The sequence below is a fragment of the Microtus pennsylvanicus genome, chromosome 1 (assembly GCF_037038515.1).
Source record: "Microtus pennsylvanicus isolate mMicPen1 chromosome 1, mMicPen1.hap1, whole genome shotgun sequence".
Lineage (NCBI taxonomy): Eukaryota > Metazoa > Chordata > Mammalia > Rodentia > Cricetidae > Microtus > Microtus pennsylvanicus.
The window spans coordinates 77,262,335-77,283,876 of NC_134579.1; the positions used below are offsets into that span (position 1 = coordinate 77,262,335).

Below are 21,542 nucleotides of genomic sequence, written 5' to 3' on the forward strand. Positions count from 1 at the left end.
TAGTCTTGTCTCTGCCCATCCACTCCACTTCTTTACAGGGTGGGCAGTGACCAAGGTGGAGTAACAGAAGCCCAGAGAAGGGGCTCTGAGCTTAAACTTGCATATTCCAAAGTGCAACGGATCAAGTTGGTTTGAGATGTCTGCTGGTGCAGCAGCATAGCAAAGATTAGCTCTCGAGAGGAAGCTGAGCTCCTCAGGCAGGGACAGCATAGTTGTGGCTTCAGAGAAAAACCTTTATTAGACTCTACAGGGTCCTCAGGTCTTCCCTAGAGCCTCCTCCTGCCCCAAAACACAGACTGGAAAAGTCCATGAGAAGAACACGGAGGAGGTGACCACCCCCTTGCATGGCAGCAGTATGCGCGGTAGTTAGCCCTGGTGAAGAGTGTGCCAAGGTCGTGGTGCTTCTGCAGCCGCAAACAACACGCAGTTTCCCGGGAGACCGCGGGGTGGGAGGGGAGCATCATTACTGGCCCCAGTGACCACCTGTTGCCCATAAATCAACTTCGATTGGTCAATGAAGTCAGAGGGACCGCCCACATTCCCGGGAAGAGTTCCAGCTAGTGAGCTGTGCGCTCTCAATCTCTGCGCCCCGACTGGGAATTGAGCGTAAACATGAAGGGTTCCGACAAGGAGTCTACGAAGAATGAAGATCAAGAGAGAGAAGCAGCGGCCACTGCGAGTCAGGCAGAGGCCCTAGAGGCCAAGAATTTCTGCTCCGCAGATTCACACTTTGCTCTGGAAGCAGAAGGTGCCTAATCCTCCGCGTGGGGTCCTGGTTGGACTACTCCCGCAAGGGTGGTGCGAGTCCGACTGGCGCGGGACCGCACCCTTCAGTGGGGCCGCATCCTCCATTATCAGCAGCTGACAAGTCCCTTGCCTTCTTGGAGGCTCGAGGAGGCCCAATGCTTAGAACTGTCTTGCAAAATAACCTGTAAATCAAACACCCTGACAGTGTGTTCCACCTGGAAGGGTTCAGGGCTGGCCTTTCCAATCTATAGGAAAATTTTAATGGATGTATTAAATTTGTCTAGAATTATTTTAGAATTATTAAACACCATAAGGTGTTTGTAGACATGACCTATGGGCTGAAAATGTAGCTCAGTTGGTATAGTGCTTGCCTACCATGCTTGAAGCCTTGAGTTCGAGGCTCTCCTCAGCTAACCAGTTGGAGACCAGCTTTTGGTGGGGGCGGGGAATGTGATCTTTGATACCTGAATACAATGGGATAGGGCCAGCATACACCTCAATGTTAGGCTCCCATTGGTTCTGACTAGGTCTGTAACTTTCTTTCTTTCTTTCTTTCTTTCTTTCTTTCTTTCTTTCTTTCTTTCTTTCTTTCTTTCTTTCTTTCTTAGCCACGATGTCCTCATCTGAACTATGAGTGTGGTAACCACTGACAGGGCAGGAAAGGTGATAGGGCTGTGCCGATGTAGAGTTCCTCTTTTGTCCCCCTGTCTACTGTTAGGCACCCATGGGCTTGAAGAACAGGTCATGGCTACCCTCTATCTGGAGTCTTGCCAGGCCCATAGTGTTGTGCCGGCTTCTCGTCTTCTGCGCCAAGGGAGTGCTTCTGAATTGAGCCTTCGGCACCGTGGCCTGGGGCCCCAGGTATCTGTTGAGGGACGCTAGAACCAGGTTTGGCAGGAAGGATGCGGGAGACAGTGGCCATTTTGTCCTTGAGTCCATCTCACAAGCTCCCAGCCTTCCTCTGTGCCATGCATCCCATCTCCCCTGCCCGCGGCACAGAATGGAGGCTGTGGTGGGGTGAGGGCTGGACCTGCAGACATTCCTGCAGGAGATGGCAGGGTCCTGTGTCCCTCTGCCCCTCAGGTACCTCTCTGCTCTCTTCCAGGGTGTCCGGGCTCTGGCTTCCACGTTGACTTCTAATCTCTACATCAAGCGCCTGGATCTTCGGGATAATGGGCTCTGCGGGGCTGGGGCAGAGGCTCTGGCTGATGTCCTGTGTAAGAACAGCGTTATCTCTGGTAGGTGCTGAGTTTCTGAGCAGCAGGCATGCTTGGGGGCGCTCTTTCTTCAGGGAAGTGGCTCCTATTGTAATTTAGAAAAAAATGTCATGCAACAGAATTCAGGTGGAGATATTTTTTTATTGAGGGAGAGTTAATGGGAAAAGGGGGGAAGAGATTGGGGGAGACTGGCCACTGGGGACAGAAGTGGTAGAAGAGAGAAAGACAGAGACAGACGGACAGAGACAGAGAGGGAAAGAGAGATGGGAGGTGGGCAGGGTTAGTGGCTTTGCTGAGGACATATACCCCAAGGTCAGACCAATTCAGATACCCGAATACTAACAGTTCCCTCACCAGGCCTTTTTACTTGCAGTGTTGCTAAGGGATAAGGAGGGTCCTCATCACAGGGTGAGGCTTGCGGGATGAGTTTGACTTTCTGGGAGTTTCCTCATTGGTGTAGCCAATGCTGAATGTCACTCTGCCTGACCCATCCCACGGCTATCACTCTCCTCTCCCCCGCTGGGCACCTCACCCGAGCACATGATAGACTCCCGGTGCCTGAGTGCAGGATGGAAGAGGCACAGAGAAACAGGGTCTCCGTCCACTGAGAACTGGAAGGGCAAGGCAGGAGACGGGCCAGGCTGCTTGCAGACGACAGCTCTGCCGATGAAGCAGGAGCTGACCCAGGCAAGCAGCACAACCCTGCTGGGCCTGTTCTCCATCTAAAAAACGACCACAGCAGCGCCACTCAGCTCTCTGGGCTGTGGACAACATCAAAGGCAATGACAGAACTGGACCCGGGGAACAATGAGCACACACTGGTAGTGTGTTTTACTCCCTAGAGTAGGTCAGGGCTTTTGCTGAGGTTACATTGTTTCAAGATGCCAGTCACCAACAGGGTAGCTGACTCTCTACCACAGCATTCTTCACAGACAATCATGGGATGGGGGAACCCAAGGTGACCCAGCCAATAGGTGGCAAAGCCACCACCATGCCATCCCTGGGTAATCAGATGGCAGAGGCCCTTCTCTTCCTTGGGCTGGAGGTTTATGAGATGCAGGGAATGCAGGAGGGTGGCTCCTGGCCATGGTTCCTACTGACCAAGCAGTGGTGCTGCCTTCAGATGTGGACCTGTCCGAGAACCAGATTGGAGCTGCAGGGCTCCGGGCTCTCTGCACTGCCCTGGCCTTAAACCCCGCTGTGCAGAAGATGCAACTGGGAGGGAACGGGCTGGAGGAAAAGGCCGCCCAGCACCTCGCTTCTCTTCTGCTGCTCCATAAGGGCCTGAGATCCCTAGATCTCAGCTATAATCAGCTCAACGACCTGGCAGGTAATACTTGGTCTGGGCAGTCATGGGTCACGAGTACTCACTGGACACTGATGGCGGGGAGGGGAATGGAGGGCCATACCCAGCTTCTGCTAGAAATATCCCGGACCTCTCCAACCACACAGAATTCTCAATTCATTCCAGGCAAGTCTCACTGCCCTCGGGTGGGGATCTATGAACAAAACAAAGTTACTGACTTCAGGGAACATACACTAACAAAAGCATTCTCGGGAATTCGTGGCCTTCCAAGAGAAGCAATGTATGGCCCCAGGAAAGAACGGACCACCTGCTGTAGAGAGGGTTGGGTGTTTAAACTGAAATCTGTGTGTGGGGTGGAAGGGAGTCAGCCATGGCCTGATCAGGAAGCTGATGAACTGTGAGCATGCAGGTCTGTTTCCCAGGTTGGGAGACACCCGTGTAGTTGGACGGGTGATCAGGGGAGAATGACCAGGCTGTGGTTTGGAAGGGAAGTAGGACTATGTGGCCCTCAGGTCACAGCTGGAGGTATGAAGCTTTCATTCCAAGTGTTTTTGTAAAAGGGCTGTGATGTAACTCGATGGTAAGGTGCTTGTCTAGTGTGTGTGAGGTCTTGGGTTCAGTCACCGGTACTGCAGAGGTGGGGGGAAACTAAGTACTATGAAAGACATGGATAGGCTACTTAAACCGGTTGTTGTCTCCCCAGGGCCTTTGCATGGGCTGGATGCTTTGCCAGGAATATGAATACCTATGCCACTCATCTCTAAATGTGTCAGTTAGTTACACAAATTGAAGCTAGGTATAACTACTTGGAAGACCAATTGAGCCCAGAAACTTGGGGGCAGTCCAGCAGCATGGAAGGGTCACCTGGGCCTGGCTTTAGGGGTTTCTATCCCCTGAATTGGCTGAAGCAAATTCTTCTCTTTAAACATTTACATCTACTTATGTGAATGTGAGTGAGTGTGTGTCACATGTGTGTGGGTACCTGTGTGGCTAGAAGATCACATCCTGTCCTCTGCAGCAGGAGTTACAGAGGGCTGTGATCTGCCCAGTGTGGGTGCTGGGAACTGAACTCAGCTTCTCTGGAAGAGCAGCTGGTGCCCTTAGCTGGAGCAGAACCTGATGCAAATTCTTAGATGCCCATGTGTCTGCACTGTAGTGGGCATCGTCGTTGTCCCAGGACAGCTGTCTAATCAGGGGTTCTGGAATTTCTGGACTGTCTTAGAAAATTGAGCACATTGGCACTAACCTCAGTGCTGGAGTTTAACTGCTAAAGTCAACTGTCTTAGAAGAAAAGTATTGTGGAAAGTCCATGGAACTAAAGGAGACACTCATTTCAGACTTTGACAAACTGTAGCTGTGTCTTTGGGACTTGAGAATTTAACTTGCTGCTACTATAACCAATGCCTCAGATAACCATCTTCCCAAGGGAAACAATGTATTTGGGCTCATAGTTTTGGAGATTTCAGCTTTTGATGGATTGGGCCTGTGACTGAGCAAACATTAGAAAAAGGCCGCTTAACTCATGATCCGGAAACAAAGAGGCAAAAGGAAGAGACTAGGGTCATACAGTTCCCTCTAGGGACCCCCGTGGCCTAAGACTTTTAGATATTGTCATCTGCCACATGCCAATTTTGGAGGCCAAACTTTTTATCACGTGTATGAGTGTTTGCCTGCCTGCATGCATGTCTGTGCACTATGTGCTGCATGCCCATAGGACAGAAGATACCTGCATCAGATCCACGGAACTGCATCAGATGCATGGAACTGGAGTTACAGTCGGCTGTGGGCTGCCATGTGGGTGCTGGGAGTCAAATAGGGATCCTCCGCCAGAACAGCCAGGCTGTCATCTCTCCAGCCCAGTAAAGCAGCGAGGACCTTGGGGGTGGGCTATCATATAAGTACAGACTCTGACAGACAAGTGGCAAAGAGGCAGTGAATAGGAGGGGATGGATCTGAAGCCCTGTGAAGGTGTGCAAGGGAGAAGGGCAGATTCAGTCAGTTTTGTTTCTCCAAGAGGGGACTGCAGTTTGTTCCTGAGGGGTGGAGGGGCTTGAATTTCAGTCATGCATGATCTATGGCAGTGGAGAACTCGCTGCAGGTGTGTGCCTTGCAAGACGGTGATGAGCCGGTTATCAGAACCAGTCCTGGACGAGAGACAATGCCCAAACCTTAGTTGTGGCACAGGATTCTCTTCAGGGCTAATATGCCTGCTGCTGCATGTTCTAGCCAAGCAGGAGGCTGGGAGCACTCAGGCTTGGGACACACACACACACACACACACACACACACACACACACACACCATCTATTTCCTTGGTTTGATTTAGTTCAGTTTGGTTTGGTTTTTGAGGCCAGGTCTCACTATGCAGTTCAGGGTGGCTTGGAATTCACTATTTTGTCCAGACTGGCCTTGACATAAGGGTCCCCCTGCCTCAGCTTCCTGTATGCTGGGAATATAGGAGTGGACCACCATACCTAGCTCCTCTGAGCACTTCAAACCAACTTTTTTTGCTCTAGTTGTCAAGATAATGAGAAGAGACCAAATTTGGATCCTTGAGGGAGTCCAGTCCAGACACAGAGATCAACCAAGCAGAGCGAATTCAGATGGGGAGGCTGTAAGGGGTCAACAAGTCTAAAATAGCACGGGAAAGTGGGAGGGCAGTAGACACGGGTCCTGAGGGGCCCACCCAGCCTGGAGAGACAGGTGAGGTCTCCTGAGTCTGCACACCCAGCTTATGAGGCTGAGACACACTTGGCCAGGTGGATAAGGGGAACCAACATGGAGAACCACAGTCGACTGTGGATGGAGTTGGGGCTGTGGAGAACTGGCAGTGGGTCATGCCCGTCAGTGCTAACAGAATGTAGAGCTGGCTGCAGGGTGTGCCCCTTCCTATTTGACATACTAGGCTTTTCTCAGGGCTCCACCCTCTTCCTTTTGCTACCGCTCATTCTTCTTTTCTGCCATAGCTACACCAGACTTAGAGGGCTCTGTCTCTGCAGGTGCCCACAGCCAATAGGAATCTTGCTGGAACATTCGTCCAGCCGCATAGCTCTTACAGGAGCTGCTCAGCCATACATACAACAGCACCTGTGTACTCGGCTTAGCGTTTGCGGACTCACAAGTGCCCACCTGATTCCTGCTGCCTCTCCACCAGCTTCAGCATCAACCCAGTTTCACTTTGTGTGCATTCTCTTTTCCATCATGTGTGCATCCCTGTGTCCATCATGTGTGCATCCCTGTGTCCATCATGTGTGCATCCCTGTGTCCATCATGTGTGCATCCCTGTGTCCATCATGTGTGCATCCCTGTGTCCATCATGTGTGCATCCCTGTGTCCATCATGTGTGCATCCCTGTGCCCATCATCCCTGTGTCCATCATCCCTGTGTCCATCATGTGTGCATCCCTGTGCCCATCATCCCTGTGTCCATCATCCCTGTGTCCATCATGTGTGCATCCCTGTGTCCATCATGTGTGCATCCCTGTGTCCATCATGTGTGCATCCCTGTGTCCATCATCCCTGTGTCCATCATCCCTGTGTCCATCATCCCTGTGTCCATCATGTGTGCATCCCTGTGTCCATCATGTGTGCATCCCTGTGTCCATCATCCCTGTGTCCATCATGTGTGCATCCCTGCTGTCCATCATGTGTGCATCCCTGCTGTCCATCATGTGTGCATCCCTGTGTCCATCATGTGTGCATCCCTGTGTCCATCACATGCGCACGCGTGTGGATTCCTTGATTCTAGGTCACCTGCTCTGTCCTTCCTTCCAGACCTCATCAAAACTACCACTGCATCTCTAGCCTTTTTGTTTGTAGATTAGAATAGTTGGAATCTCGTTACTCTGAATTCATCTCTTCCCAATTAGATGTGGATTCCTTGCTGAGCATGGTGGCTCTTGTTTGTATTGTCAGCACAATGGAGGTGACAACAAGATAATCTGGAGTTTAAGGCCAGTCTGGATGACAGAGTGACCTGTCTGTGTTGTAGGAGAAGACCCTGTGCTGGTGTATACATGTGCACACACACATGTTCCTTGCATGTAGTCCAGGTATACACTGAACTTTGTCACCTTCCTGCCAGCAGAAGTTCCAGGACATGGTGAGCATCAGGTCATTTTTGAACATAACATTTTTGTTTGTCATAAAAATCTCTTGGTGCTCCTCAGGAGAGATCCTTGGACCTGCCTTAGCAGAAAACACAGGACTCACAGAGCTTAACCTCAGTTGGAATCACCTTCGAGGCCCGGGAGCCGTTGCATTTGCCAAGGGCCTGGAGGTATGAGACCCTCGCCCACTCAGTCCTCATAGCCTGCCTCTCCTTTAGGGAAGTTTTCCCCGAGCCAGTTCTTAACATGGTACGTCTAAGATGACCTGTTTTCCCACCACCAGTAAATGATAATACTCTGCACTGACTCTCAGTCCATTTCCTGAAGGGTCTCTAGGGGTCTGTAGATAGTGTCAGCTGCCCTCCTCCAGACATCACATTCAGCTGGTAAGGGACATCTGTGCAGCCTGGTGACATTATTAGCACACAGAGATGTGTGCCAGCACAACCCCGTCAGTGCTTCCCTGAAAGGCTATAGATCTGGAAATAGATGTTTCAGGCCCTCCCAGGATATCATGAGGCATTGTCACTGTCCAATGACAATGACCTTGGAAACACAGCCACTGCCATGCCCTCTTATAGAGCTGACTGCAGTGGGTAGGTGGGGGTCCCACCCCAGAAAGGGTCAGGTCAGAACACTCACCCTTCCCTAATCACAGTCTCTTGGGCAGGCTTCATGTAGGTGCCCTGTCCCCAGATCTCTGCGCCCTAGGATACCTGCCTTGGGAATTTCCCCATAGGTGTGGATCTGATCATCTCTGAGAATTGCCCGTAACTCTACCCATCATCCTCTGCTGCTCTTCAGGTTGTTTGGTCACTGGTGCCTGAGAGCTCCTGCTAACTCTGTCCCAGGACCTCTCTGTCTTCGGCATTGCTCTGGCTCTCCTGCGCGCTGAGGCTGGAGCCCTGGCCCTATGGCTTTCTGCACCATTAGATGTGAACTCATGGCTTTGCTCTCTATGTTCTAGGCAAATATATTCTTGAAAGTGCTAGATATCTCTCATAATGGCTTTGGAGACTCTGGAGCCTCTGCAATAGGCGAGGCCCTCAAGGCCAACAACGTGTTGGAAGAACTGAACATGAGGTGAGAAACGAGGGTGCCACTCTCGGCCACACAGTGATTGGATGCTGTTCACACTGCTCCTGCTGTGTGGCCAGAGCCTCAATGCTGCAGAGAGCTCTGTCCTCATTCAAGGCTGTTGCTGGGGGCTGGGGTGTAACTAAGTTGGTACAGTGCTTGTCTCGCATGCCTGCAAGCTGTGGGCTCATGGCCCCACATCACATAAATCAGGAGTGGTGTCTAGCGTGCCCGCGGGCTGTGGGCTCATGGCCTCACATCACATATATCAGGAGTGGTGTCTAGCGTGCCCGCGGGCTGTGGGCTCATGGCCCCACATCACATATATCAGGAGTGGTGTCTTACTCCTTATTTCACTTCTATTGCTGTGATGAAACATGCTGACGAAAAGCTACTTTAGAGGAAGGGTTCACCCAGCTTACAATGCTGGTTAGACGTAAGCACCTCAGGAAGAACACATCACACTCACAGCCAAGAGCCGAGAGCGTTCTTCACGCTGCTGCTCGCTGTCTTCACAGTTTATTTGTGGTGCCACCCACATCCGGGGTGAGTCTTTCTACATCGCTTAGCAACCAGGACAACCCCCAAAGACACGTTGTAGGCCAACCTGACCTAGGTAATTCCTATTCATTGAGACTCTTCTCGGTAATTCTATATCGTTCCAATTTTAGTATATGTGCTGCCAAAGCGAGCACGTCCAGATAATTCTAGACTGTGTCAAACTGACAATAAAAACTGACAGGCACAACCCATCCTTTGTTAACTTGACACACAAACACGTTAAGGCATAATTTCCCATCCCGGGTCCCCAAGGCCTCATGTTTATTTTACAATGTAAAATATAGGCCTTAAAATCCCAACACTTCAGGATGGGAGAGATGGCTCAGTAGTTAAGAGCATTTGTTGCTCTTATAGAGGACCCGGATTTGGTTTCTAGCCCCTACATGATATCTCACAATAAACCGCAAATCTAGTTCCAGAGACTCTGATGCCCTCTTCTGATTTCTGTGGGCACCAGGCACACATGTGGTGAATCTACATACATAAAGCAAAATGCTCATATACATATATTTTTTTAAAAAAAAATCCAGGATTTTAAACATCCAAGATCTTTTTGAAAGTCCAAAGTCTCAGCTGGGTGGTAGTAGCACATGTTTTTGATCCCAGCACTTAGGAGACAAAGGCAGGCAGGCAGATCCCTGAGTTTGAAGCCAACCTGGTCTACAGAGTGAGTTTCACGATAGCCAAAGATACAGAGAGAAGCCCTTTCTTGGAAAACAAAACAACCAAAAAACAAAACAAGTCCAAAGTTTCCTTAAAAGTGCAGTCTTGAAGCTGGGACGATGGCTCAGAGGTTAAGAACACTGGCTGCTCTTTCAGAGGTCCTGAGTTCAATTCTCAGCACCCACATGTTGGCTCACAGCCGTCTGTAGGTAGATCTGGTGCCCTCTTCTGGCCATGCAGGCATACTACCATATACATAATAAATAAATATTTGTTAAAAATGGAGTTTCTTGGCGATGGAGAGATGGCTTGGGGATTCAGAACATGTACTGCTCTTACAGAGGACCCGAGTTTGGTTTTCAGCTCCCACATCAGATGGCTCCCAACTGCTTGCAACTCCAGCTTCAGGGACCTGACAGTTTCTTTCTGTTTGTTTGTTTTTTTGTTTTTTTTTCGAGACAGGGTTTCTCTGTGGCTTTTGGAGCCTGTCCTGGAACTAGCTCTGTAGACCAGGCTGGTCTCGAACTCACAGAGATCTGCCTGCCTCTGCCTCCCGAGTGCTGGGATTAAAGGCGTGTGCCACCATCGCCCGGCTGACAGTTTCTTTCTGAACTCATCAGGTTCTTGCACTCAACCTAATAAAAAAAAAAGAAAGAGAGAAAGAAAGAAAGAAAGAAAGAAAGAAAGAAAGAAAGAAAGAAAGAAAGAAAGAAAGAACTTTAAAAACCCAGAGTCTGTCACTGGGTTCTTCTAAAATCAAAAGCAAGCTGCATACTTAAACATTCTTATTCCAAGTGGGAAGAACTGGAGGATTAAAAACAATCACACCTAAGCAAAAGTAAAATCTGGCAATGTGAATTCAATTTGAGACTTGTCATCTTTGGGGCTCCAGAGGGTTTTAGTAGCCCCATCTCTGCACATAGCTGTCTTCCTACCACTCCCCACCACACCTGCATCTTGGTGGATATCCCAGTTCTGGGATCTCTATTGCAACTGAGACCTCCCCTTCATCAGTGGTCCCTTGGGCCTCACCCTAACGCAAAAAGGAACAATGCCTCAGTTTCTCTCCATGACCTTCTCGACTATGCATCTTCCATGCTTTCAAAACCAGTTCTACATGGCAGCTTCCATCTACACAAGCACACCTAGAGTGCCCCCAGTGGAGAGGAGGGGTGCCAGCTCCTAGGCTCTTTGAGCTTAGAAGATGCTCCTGTGTGCAGCAGCATACCCCTCCCCCACCCCCGTGACCTGGGCCTGAGAGGAGAGCTGCACTGTGAAACCCAATCTGTGGGAAGCAGCTCAGGCAGGGGCTCCGAGGCACTGAGTCCTGCAAACTGGAAATCTGTGATGCAGATGGGGTTAGGTGGGATGCTTCCTCACATGCCTGCAGATGTGCTGACCCCATCCAGCCTCCCTTTTATTTTATTTTTCTTTTCTCCTCTTCATATCTGTCCTGATCTCTAGTAATTACTAATATACTTTCCAGGTTGTTGCTGTTGTTAGTGTTTGTGTAGGCTTTCTGTCTGGCTTGTTTCACTTAACATAATGCCCTCCTGGTCCATCCATTTGCTTCAGATGACACAGTATTTCTTTCTTTATGGCTGAATAGACTCTATTGTAGATACACACTACATTTCATCTATCCATCCATGTATTAGTGGGCTCCTTTGCTGATTAACTCTGACACATATGTTTCTCTTGCTGCAGAAACAACCGAATCTCCATGGCAGGGGCCCTGAGGTTGGGACTGGGACTGCAAGTCAACCAGACACTTCGGATTCTTATTGTAAGTCTGAGCCTGGTCGGGGAGGCTCCAGCACAGACTGACCCTGTGTCTCTTCATACAGCCCTTTCTCCCACCAGCCCCTTCGCTGCAGAGACAGCACATGGGCATCTCTGGGAGGGAACCTCCTAGCTTCCTGTGACCACGACTCACCTCTGACTCTTCCTTTCCACCCTTTTCCCAGTGGCCCTGGCAACTCCCTGCAGTTCTTTGTCCTGCTCACAGGAGTTCCACGGTGGGGAAGGCAGCCACGCATCCCTCAGCTTACTCTCATTCTCTCCCCTGCACCTCTGCTGTCCCCAATGAAACCCAGGGTCAGCTCAGGGGTGCTGACTGGCCATAGTTGAGACATGCCTGAGGTTTTTGTGTCCAGAGGTTTGCAGGTGATGAGTGGGGCACTAGACAGGGTGATAGCAAAACCAGAAGGGAAGGAGCCAGGTGAGGTGAGCAGTTCTCTGCTGTACCAACGTGTATGGGGGAGGAGCCTGGGGAGGGGGTGTTCATCTCAGCGTGGGAGTTGGAGTGAGCCTGGCTCTGCCTGGCCCCTAGCTTCCCAGTCATTAGCAATTCCACCTCCTGTGACATAGGAACCAAGACCAATTTCAAGTTCATGTTTCCAGCTACCTGTTAGACAATCCCCAAGACACAGTGAGTCTCAGAATCCCACCTGGATGAACAACCTCTTTTCAGGGGGTTGGGGCCCACAGGCTATTTTCTCACCCCGATATCTACAGAGTTCACTGCTGGATCCACCCTCTTCGCACTTCCCTTCCATGGGTCCTATTGATCTAGTTCACCAGCCACCGAGCCATCTCTTCAACCCTTAGTGGTTATTGTCAATCAGAAGCATGGCCTACTAAGAACATTCTTTTTATTGTTGTTGTTGTTGTGTTTTTTGGGTTTTTTGGGTTTTTTTTTTTTTTTTTTTTTTTTTTTTTTGGTTTTTCGAGACAGGGTTTCTCTGTGGCTTTGGAGCCTGTCCTGGAACTAGCTCTGTAGACCAGGCTGGTCTCGAACTCACAGAGATACGCCTGCCTCTGCCTCCCGAGTGCTGGGATTAAAGGCGTGCGCCACCATCGCCCAGCTTATTGTTGTTGTTTTAAGGTCATTTGTTGGCTTTTGTTTTTTTATGTGTGCCTGGGTAAATAGAAGTAACAGGGCACCGGACCTGGGAACTGGATTTACAAGTAGTTGTGAGCTATCCCACGAGGCTGCTTGGTACTGAATTGGATCCTCTTTAAGAGAAGCAAGTGTCTTAACTGCTAAGCTGCCTCTCAAGACCTTGGTTTTTGTGTTTTGTTTTAAATTTTTTAAGATTTATTTATGCTTGAGTGTTTTACTTGTATATATATCTGTGTACCACATATATGTCTGGTGCCCTTCAGGGGCCAGAAGAGGGTATCAGATCCCCTGAGACTAGTGTGGGTGGTAGGAATTGAACTCAGGTTCTCTGGAAAAGAAGCCAGTGTTCTTAGCCACCGAGCCATCTCTTCAACCCTTAGTGGGCTCTTAACTTGGTAAGTAGTCTCGAACTAATCCTCCTGCTTCTACCTCCTGAGCACTGGGGTTATGGGCATGAGTCCCCATAAAAGGCTCTAGTATCCTGGTATATTCATCTTTCTTAGATTTCCAAGAATCCCATTCGAAGTGAAGGATATGTCAGTCTCCTTAAGTCCATCCGGAACAACAGATCATCTGCCCTGGAACTGCTGGACCTCTCTGTAAGAGCTTCTTTTGAGCCTCCTGTGATCTGCCAGGAGATCTGAGAGCTAGTGACAGCCCCATGTTAGAGGACAGTGGGGGAGACATCTGAGAGCTAGTGACATCCCCATGTTAGAGGACAGTGGGGGAGACAGCTAGAGCTAGTGACATCCCATGTTAGAGGACAATGTGGAGTCAGCTGTCCTATTCCTGCCCAGGTACACGGTAAACCAGGCCTGTGGGACATTAAGCCACTCCAACTCGTGCCATTGTATGTTAAAAGTCTATAATTTAAAATTTTATGTTACAGGAGGTTACAACTGAGAGATTGCCTTGAGTCTCTGAAAGAATTTGGACTTTTAAATAGTGTTTTATTTTATTTTGAGATGGACTCTCTATGTAGCTCTGACTGTCCTGGAGGTTACTACATAGACCAGGCTAATCTTGCATACTTGTGTGTGTACTCACAGAGAATTAAAGTCCTACTACCACACGTGGATTTTAAAGTCCTGAGACTAAAAGACTATGGGAACTTTTGAAGTTGGACTAAATGCATTTCACATTATGATCTGGCCATGAGCCTGGGGGCGGGCAGAAGTGGAATGTGGTGTTGAATGAGAATGGTCCCCGTACACTCATGTGTTTGGATGCTTAGGCCCAAGCTGGTGGAACTGTTTGATAAGGATTAGGAGGTGTGGCTGAGGTGTGTCATTGGGGTGGGTTTTGAGGTTTCAAAAACCCACAACATTTCCAGTTAGCATGTCCTCTCTCTCCCTGTCTCCTGCTTGTAGATTATATGTACGCTTTTAGCTACTGCTCAATGTCCTGCCTGCCTGCTGCCATGCTCCCCACCTGATGGTCATGGACTCTAACCCTCTGGAACCATGAGTTCCAATTAACTTTTTTCTTTGTAAGTTGCCTTGGTCATGGTGTCTCTTCACACATGACTAATTCACACATGACTAATTCACCAGGATCCTCTAGAAAAGCTCACAAAAGTGGACATGTCAGGACCTCCGTGCAAGTGATACTGTGATGACAATAGTGAGGTTGTGACAATGTCAGTGATGCTGTGGTGACAATAGTGAGGTTGTGTCAATGTCAGTGATGCTGTGGTGACAATAGTGAGGTTGTATCAATGTCAGTGATGCTGTGGTGACAATAGTGAGGTTGTGTCAATGTCAGTGATGCTGTGATGACATCAGTGGTGCTGTGATGACGTTGGTGATGCTGTGGTGACATCAGCGGTGCTGTGATGACATCAGCAGTGCTGTAATGACACCAGCAGTGCTGTAACGACATCAGTGGTGCTGTGATGACATCAGCGGTGCTGTGATGACATCAGCAGTGTTGTGATGACATTAGTGGTGCTGTGATGACATCAGCGGTGCTGTAATGACATCAGCGGTGCTGTAATGACATCAGTGATCCTGTGGTGACATCAGCGGTGCTGTGATGACATCAGTGATGCTGTGATCATATCAGTGATGTTGTGATGACATCAGTGGTGCTGTGATGACATCAATGGTGCTGTGATGACATCAGCGGTGTTGTGATGACATTAGTGGTGCTGCAATGACATCAGTGATGCTGTGATGACATCAGCGGTACTATAATGACATCAGTGATCCTGTGGTGACATCAGCAGTGCTGTGATGACATCAGTGATGCTGTGATGACATCAGGTGTTTTGTTTTGTTTTATTTGATTTTGGTTTTTCCAAGACAGGGTTTCTCTGTGTAGCCCTGGCTATCCTAGAAATCCCTCTGTAGTCCTGGCTCGCCTCAGACTCACGAAGATCCACCTTCCTCTGTCTCCTGAGTGCTGGGTTTCAAGGCATACGCCACCACTGCCCAATAACATCAAGTCTTTTGAAGACACAAACTCTTATTAGTGCACATGCATTGGGGAAATCCATGATGCCTTCACTTCTGATGTAGTAGAGACAACCTAACTGTAGCTTTAAGGATGTTTAAACATAAAGGGCGTTCTGACTGTCAGGAGACTTGGATACCAAGTGCTGCTGCAATTTTCCTCAGTGTCCTCATACTTAATCCTTTGCTGCCTGCCTGCTACCAGCCAATCTGACTAGCCTAGATTTTATCTGGCTTTGAGGGATGTGCTTATAGACCAAGTAAAGTTTTAACATTATGTACAAGAAGGCAAATGCCACCTTCCCCCACCATGAAAATGAGATAAAAGATGCTTTTGGTGAAGTGTGCCTTTAATCCTGGCTACTGGATGAGGCAGGGGGATTACTTGAGACAAGTCCAGGCATCATAGTGACATCCCAGATTCATTAAAAATTTTATACTTCTTTTTTAGATTTATCTATTTTTATTTATGTGTATGATTTTTCCCCTGTTTATATGTATGTTCGTTGCCTGCCTGCCTGGTGCCCAAAGAGGCCAGAAGAGAGTGCCAGATTTCTTAGAACTGGAGTTGCCAGTTGTAAAGCTGCCATGTGAATGCTGAGAACCAAATCCAGGTCCTCTGCCAAAACGGCAAGCACTCTTAACTGCTCAGCCATCTCTCCAGCCCTCCAAACCCCTCATTTTATACTTTAAAAAGTTTTAAACCTTGTCTCATAAAACAAACAAAAATCATTAAAAATTGAGATATGAAATGCGATGACAGACCTGTAGAAAGAGCTTTCAGGAAGACGGGAGCGACGGCTCCGCAGTTCAAAGCACGCTTTGCTCTTGCAGAGGACCCATGTTCAACTCCCAGCACCCACATGGTGGCTCACATCCATAACCCCAATCCTAGGGGATCCAATGCCCTCTTCTGGACATGCATGTGGTGTACAAACACACATACAATCAAAAAAACTCATGTACATAAAATAGCAAAGTAAAAATAAATCTAGAAAAACAAAAGGAAGGTACTTACTTACATGAAAAGACTCCAGTAACTGGTTCTTTCCAAGCCATTCATTTAATTGTTTATTATAGAATCCCAGAACTTGGTGGGGGTACAACTGAGAAGTTCAGAATTTCAAGGCTGGCATCAGCTATAGAGTGAGCTTGAGGCCAGACTATAACGTGAGACCTTGTCTCAAAACACAAATAAATAAAACAAAACAAAAACGGAATTGAAATAAATTAAAGACAGCAATCAAATAGCATGCATTCATGTAACTAAACCAGATCAAGAAATAGTACACACATGTCTTAGTTACTTTCTTACTTCTTACAAAACACAAAGACTAAGGCAAATTATAAAAGAAAACATTTAATTTTAGACTCGTGGTTACAGAGGGTGAGTCCATGACTATTGTCTTAATATGTTTTTTTTTTTTTCTGAGACAAGGTTTCTCTGTAGCTTTGGAGCCTGTCCTGGCACTAGCTCTTGTAGACCAGGCTGGCCTCGAACTCACAGAGATCCGCCTGTCTCTGCCTCCCGAGTGCTGGGATTAAAGGCGTGCGCCACCACCATCGGGATTTAGTTAGGGTTTCTATGGCTATGAAGAGATACCATGACCATGCAACTCTAATAAAGGAAAATGTTTAATTGGAGTAGCGGCTTACAATTGCAGAGGTTCAGTCCGTTATCATCATTATGGAGACCATGGTGACATGCAGGCAGGCATCTAGGAGACACTAGGCGGTAGGTATCCTGAGACACTAGGCGGTATCCTGAGACACTAGGCGGTAGGTATCCTGAGACACTAGGCGGTATCCTGAGACACTAGGCGGTAGGTATCCTGAGACACCAGGCAGTAGGTATCCTGAGACACTAGGCAGTAGGTATCCTGAGACACCAGGCGGTAGGTATCCTGAGACACTAGGCGGTATCCTGAGACACTAGGCGGTAGGTATCCTGAGACACCAGGCAGTAGGTATCCTGAGACACTAGGTGGTATCCTGAGACACCAGGCAGTAGGTATCCTGAGACACTAGGCGGTAGGTATCCTGAGACACTAGGCGGTAGGTATCCTGAGACACTAGGCGGTAGGTATCCTGAGACACTAGGCGGTATCCTGAGACACTAGGCGGTAGGTATCCTGAGACACTAGGTGGTAGGTATCCTGAGACACCAGGCGGTATCCTGAGACACTAGGCGGTAGGTATCCTGAGACACTAGGCGGTATCCTGAGACACTAGGCGGTAGGTATCCTGAGACACTAGGCGGTATCCTGAGACACCAGGCGGTAGGTATCCTGAGACACTAGGTGGTATCCTGAGACACCAGGCAGTAGGTATCCTGAGACACTAGGCGGTAGGTATCCTGAGACACTAGGCGGTAGGTATCCTGAGACACTAGGCGGTAGGTATCCTGAGACACTAGGCGGTATCCTGAGACACTAGGCGGTAGGTATCCTGAGACACTAGGCGGTATCCTGAGACACTAGGCGGTAGGTATCCTGAGACACTAGGCGGTAGGTATCCTGAGACACTAGGCGGTAGGTATCCTGAGACACCAGGCGGTAGGTATCCTGAGACACTAGGCGGTAGGTATCCTGAGACACTAGGCGGTAGGTATCCTGAGACACTAGGCGGTATCCTGAGACACTAGGCGGTAGGTATCCTGAGACACCAGGCGGTAGGTATCCTGAGACACCAGGCGGTAGGTATCCTGAGACACTAGGCGGTAGGTATCCTGAGACACTAGGCGGTAGGTATCCTGAGACACCAGGCGGTAGGTATCCTGAGACACTAGGCGGTAGGTATCCTGAGACACTAGGCGGTAGGTATCCTGAGACACTAGGCGGTATCCTGAGACACTAGGCGGTAGGTATCCTGAGACACCAGGCGGTAGGTATCCTGAGACACCAGGCGGTAGGTATCCTGAGACACTAGGCGGTATCCTGAGACACTAGGCGGTAGGTATCCTGAGACACTAGGCGGTAGGTATCCTGAGACACCAGGCAGTAGGTATCCTGAGACACTAGGCGGTAGGTATCCTGAGACACTAGGCGGTAGGTATCCTGAGACACTAGGCGGTATCCTGAGACACTAGGCGGTAGGTATCCTGAGGCACTAGGCGGTAGGTATCCTGAGACACTAGGTGGTATCCTGAGCATAGGAAACCTCAAGGTCCACCCCATAGTGACATACTTCGTCTAAAAAGGCCATGCCCAATCCAACAAAACATACCTCCTAATAGTGCCACTCCCTATGAAATTACTCAATTACATCAAACTAGCACAACCATCATGGGAGGGAGCATGGCAGCAGGCAGGCAGGCATGATGCTGGAGCAGATGCCAAGTGCTTACATCCTGATCCACAAGTGTGAGGCAGGGAGGGCTCCTGGGAATGGTGTGGGAGTTTGAAAACTCAAGCCCCACGCCAGCCCCCTACCCCTGTCACCCACAGTGACACACCTCCTCCAACAAGGCCACACTTCCTAATCCTTCCTCAAGCAATTCAATCAACTGGGGACCACACATTCAAATATATGAGCCTATGAGGGTCATTCTTATTCACATTACCACAATGCCTCCTTGAGTTCCTTTCCTTCCCTATTTTGATAGAATGAGGAGGGGGGTCATGAGATCCTAGTCCACAAGAAAGGAAAATGCCCCAAAGAGCTTCTCTGAGGGCTGGGTATGCAAATGAGAACAATCAGATCCTCAGTGCTAATAACTGCCTCTCAACGGTCTCTTCTTAGGATATCCAAGTGAACAGAGAGTGCGATGACCTCGCTAACTCAGTGAACACAATTCTTCCAGGACTTTGTATAAAGAATAACATATCCAGAAGAAAAGACTGGCCATCAGCCTCCACACCTTCCCACACAGCATCTGCCCCAAGTGCCTCTGGTCTCTCTAGTATGCCACTGTAATGTCCACACGGCTGCCCACTCCATATACCATGTGCTCTATGGCATCTGCCATAATCTGGGCTTCATTTGCTATGGCTCCTTCATTCAACCAAAAAAACTTCCCATGAATAATGTAGACGTAAGGACAATGACATCGCTGTCATCCAGGTGTTCCTGTTCTGGTGACCCTGTCAGACGAAATATAAGGAGAGATGCCAATGGAATTCCCAAACTCTCGAGAAGGCAAACAGTTAGAACCACTGGAAGGCAAGTTTCCTTTGCATTCCAGGCTGTCAAATCACCATGTGCTTCAGGCTAGCCCACTGACTAATCTGCAGACATAGCCAGAGCTGCACAGACAGCCTATGCAGACCGCCCAGGTACGTAACTCAGCAGAGTGTGTGCCTAGCATACAGAAACCCTGGGTTTGATTCCACAGCACCATAGAAAGAAGCACAGTTATGCATGCCTATGATTTGAGCACGTCAGAAGTGTAGGCAGGAGAAACAGAAATTCAAGGCCATCCTCCACAACATAGTTGAGTTTGAGGCCAGCCTGGCCTACATAAGACCCTGTCTCAAAAAAGAAAAATAAAAAAGGTGTTTATAGAGCTGGTGGCATGCGCTTGTGATTCTGGCCCTTGGGAGACAGTGTCAGAAGCAGAGTGACTTAAGACCAGACTGGGGTACACAGTGAGACCCTGCTTGAAAGAATCATGGATGCCTAGAGACAGTCCCTAAAGACAGCTCTGTGTCATGACGAAGCTGATTGAAATGTGAATGTTCTCAAACGCCTGTGATGGGAGCCAGGGAGACAGTCCAGAAGGTAAAGGCTCTTGCTACCACGCATGATGCCCAGACCTTGTGCTCCAGAGCCCACATGGTGGAAGGAAAGAATGGGCCCCCACAGTTGTCCTCTGACCTCCACACATATGCTGTGGCAATGCGTCCCTCCGCACACATAAATAAATAAATGTGGTGAAAATAATTTAACACCTCACAACTGTTCTTAGCAGCACCGCTCATAATATCCAGAGTGTCCAAAAGATGCCAGTGGATCAATTCAATTGGCACATACACATAGTGGAGTACTGTTTACCACAAAGGAATAAATTTTGTGGCCATTAACGATATAAAGTTGATTATGGTGATTGTTATACAGCTGCAAATGTGGTAGAAGTCAGGCTAGCAAATGCGTCATTTTGAAAGAATGAGTTAATTATATAATAATAATAAAGTTGCTTTTGAAGGAAAGCCATCAGTTCCCACATAGATGGAACTTTAGATAAGCTGTGAGACAATAGTAAAGATCACGTAGTGTATGATTCTCTTTCTGTGAAATGTCCAGATTAGACCAATACACACATGGTAGACTCTAGGGTATGGAGAACCCAGGGTTGACAGCTACAGGATATGGATTTCTGTTTATTTTTTATTTTTTATTGATGTGCTAAATCACCATGACCAAGGCAATGTATAAAAGAAAGTATTGGGGCCGGGCGGTGGTGGCGCACGCCTTTAATCCCAGCACTCGGGAGGCAGAGGCAGGCGGATCTCTGTGAGTTCGAGACCAGCCTGGTCTACAAGAGCTAGTTCCAGGACAGGCTCCAAAACCACAGAGAAACCCTGTCTCGAAAAACCAAAAAAAAAAAAAAAAAAAAAAAAAAAAAAAAAAAAGAAAGTATTGGGGGCTGAAGAGATGGCTCAGCAATTAAGAGTACTGAATGTTCTTCCAGGGGACAAGGATTCAATTCCCAGCACCCACATGACAGCTCACAACTATCTGTAACTCCAGTTCCAGAGGACCCAACACTTCTTCTGGTCCTTAAGGGGCACTGCATGCATATAGTACACAGACACACAGGCAGGCAAAATACCTATACACATAAAAAAATTTCTTAAAAATGCCAGGTGTTGGTGGCACACACCTTTAATCCTAGCACTCGGGAGGCAGAGACAGGTGAATCTCTGTGAGTTCAGGGACAGCCTGGTCTATAGAGCAAGTTCCAGGAAGGCTCCAAAACTAGAGAGAAACCTGTCTCAAAAAAATAAAAAAAAAAAAAAAATTTAAAAAGTAGTGAAAATAAAGAGAGACATTTAATTTGGTTTATGGTTTCATAGGGTTGCAGTTCACAGTGACTAAATAAAGGAACAGCTGAAAGTTCATGTCTTGATCCACAGCCACAGGCAGAGAGAGCTCTGGGAATCTCAAGGGTCCCTTGAGACCTCAAAGCCTGCCCCGGTAACACACTTCCCCCAAGGCCACAGATCCTGATCCTTCCTGTGTCAGGGTTCTCTAAAGGAACAGAACTGATAGACTGAGATCTATATGAATCATTGACAGTGGCTTAGAGGCTACGGTCCAAATAGTCCAGCAATGGCTGATGGAAAGGCTGAGGAGGAGCCAGCGGGTTCAGTCCATAAGCCTAGATGTCTCGGCTGTCCCTTCTGGTGCTGGAGTCCCAGGGAAGCCCTAGACAGCTGCCCATCTTCCATCTACGTTAGAATCCAAATAAGTCAGGTTTAACACCAGCAAAGGAATGCCTCAGGGACGGGACAGATGAGCTTGACGGTGAGAGTGAGGACAAGGAGGCAAAAAAAGCAAACACTTC

The 21,542-nt window shown here is 48.5% G+C and overlaps 1 protein-coding gene across 1 annotated transcript; it reads left to right on the top strand.

The window, feature by feature from the left end:
* Window positions 1-565: 565 nt before the first annotated feature.
* Window positions 566-19,921, top strand: Lrrc74b (leucine rich repeat containing 74B). Its single transcript, XM_075956147.1, has 9 exons — window positions 566-748; window positions 1,466-1,608; window positions 1,853-1,985; window positions 3,088-3,294; window positions 7,439-7,548; window positions 8,346-8,461; window positions 11,387-11,465; window positions 13,088-13,183; window positions 18,779-19,921. The coding sequence occupies exons 1-9, from the start codon at window positions 613-615 to the stop codon at window positions 18,950-18,952; spliced, it is 1,194 nt and encodes a 397-aa protein (XP_075812262.1). The 5' UTR covers window positions 566-612; the 3' UTR covers window positions 18,953-19,921.
* Window positions 19,922-21,542: the final 1,621 nt, after the last annotated feature.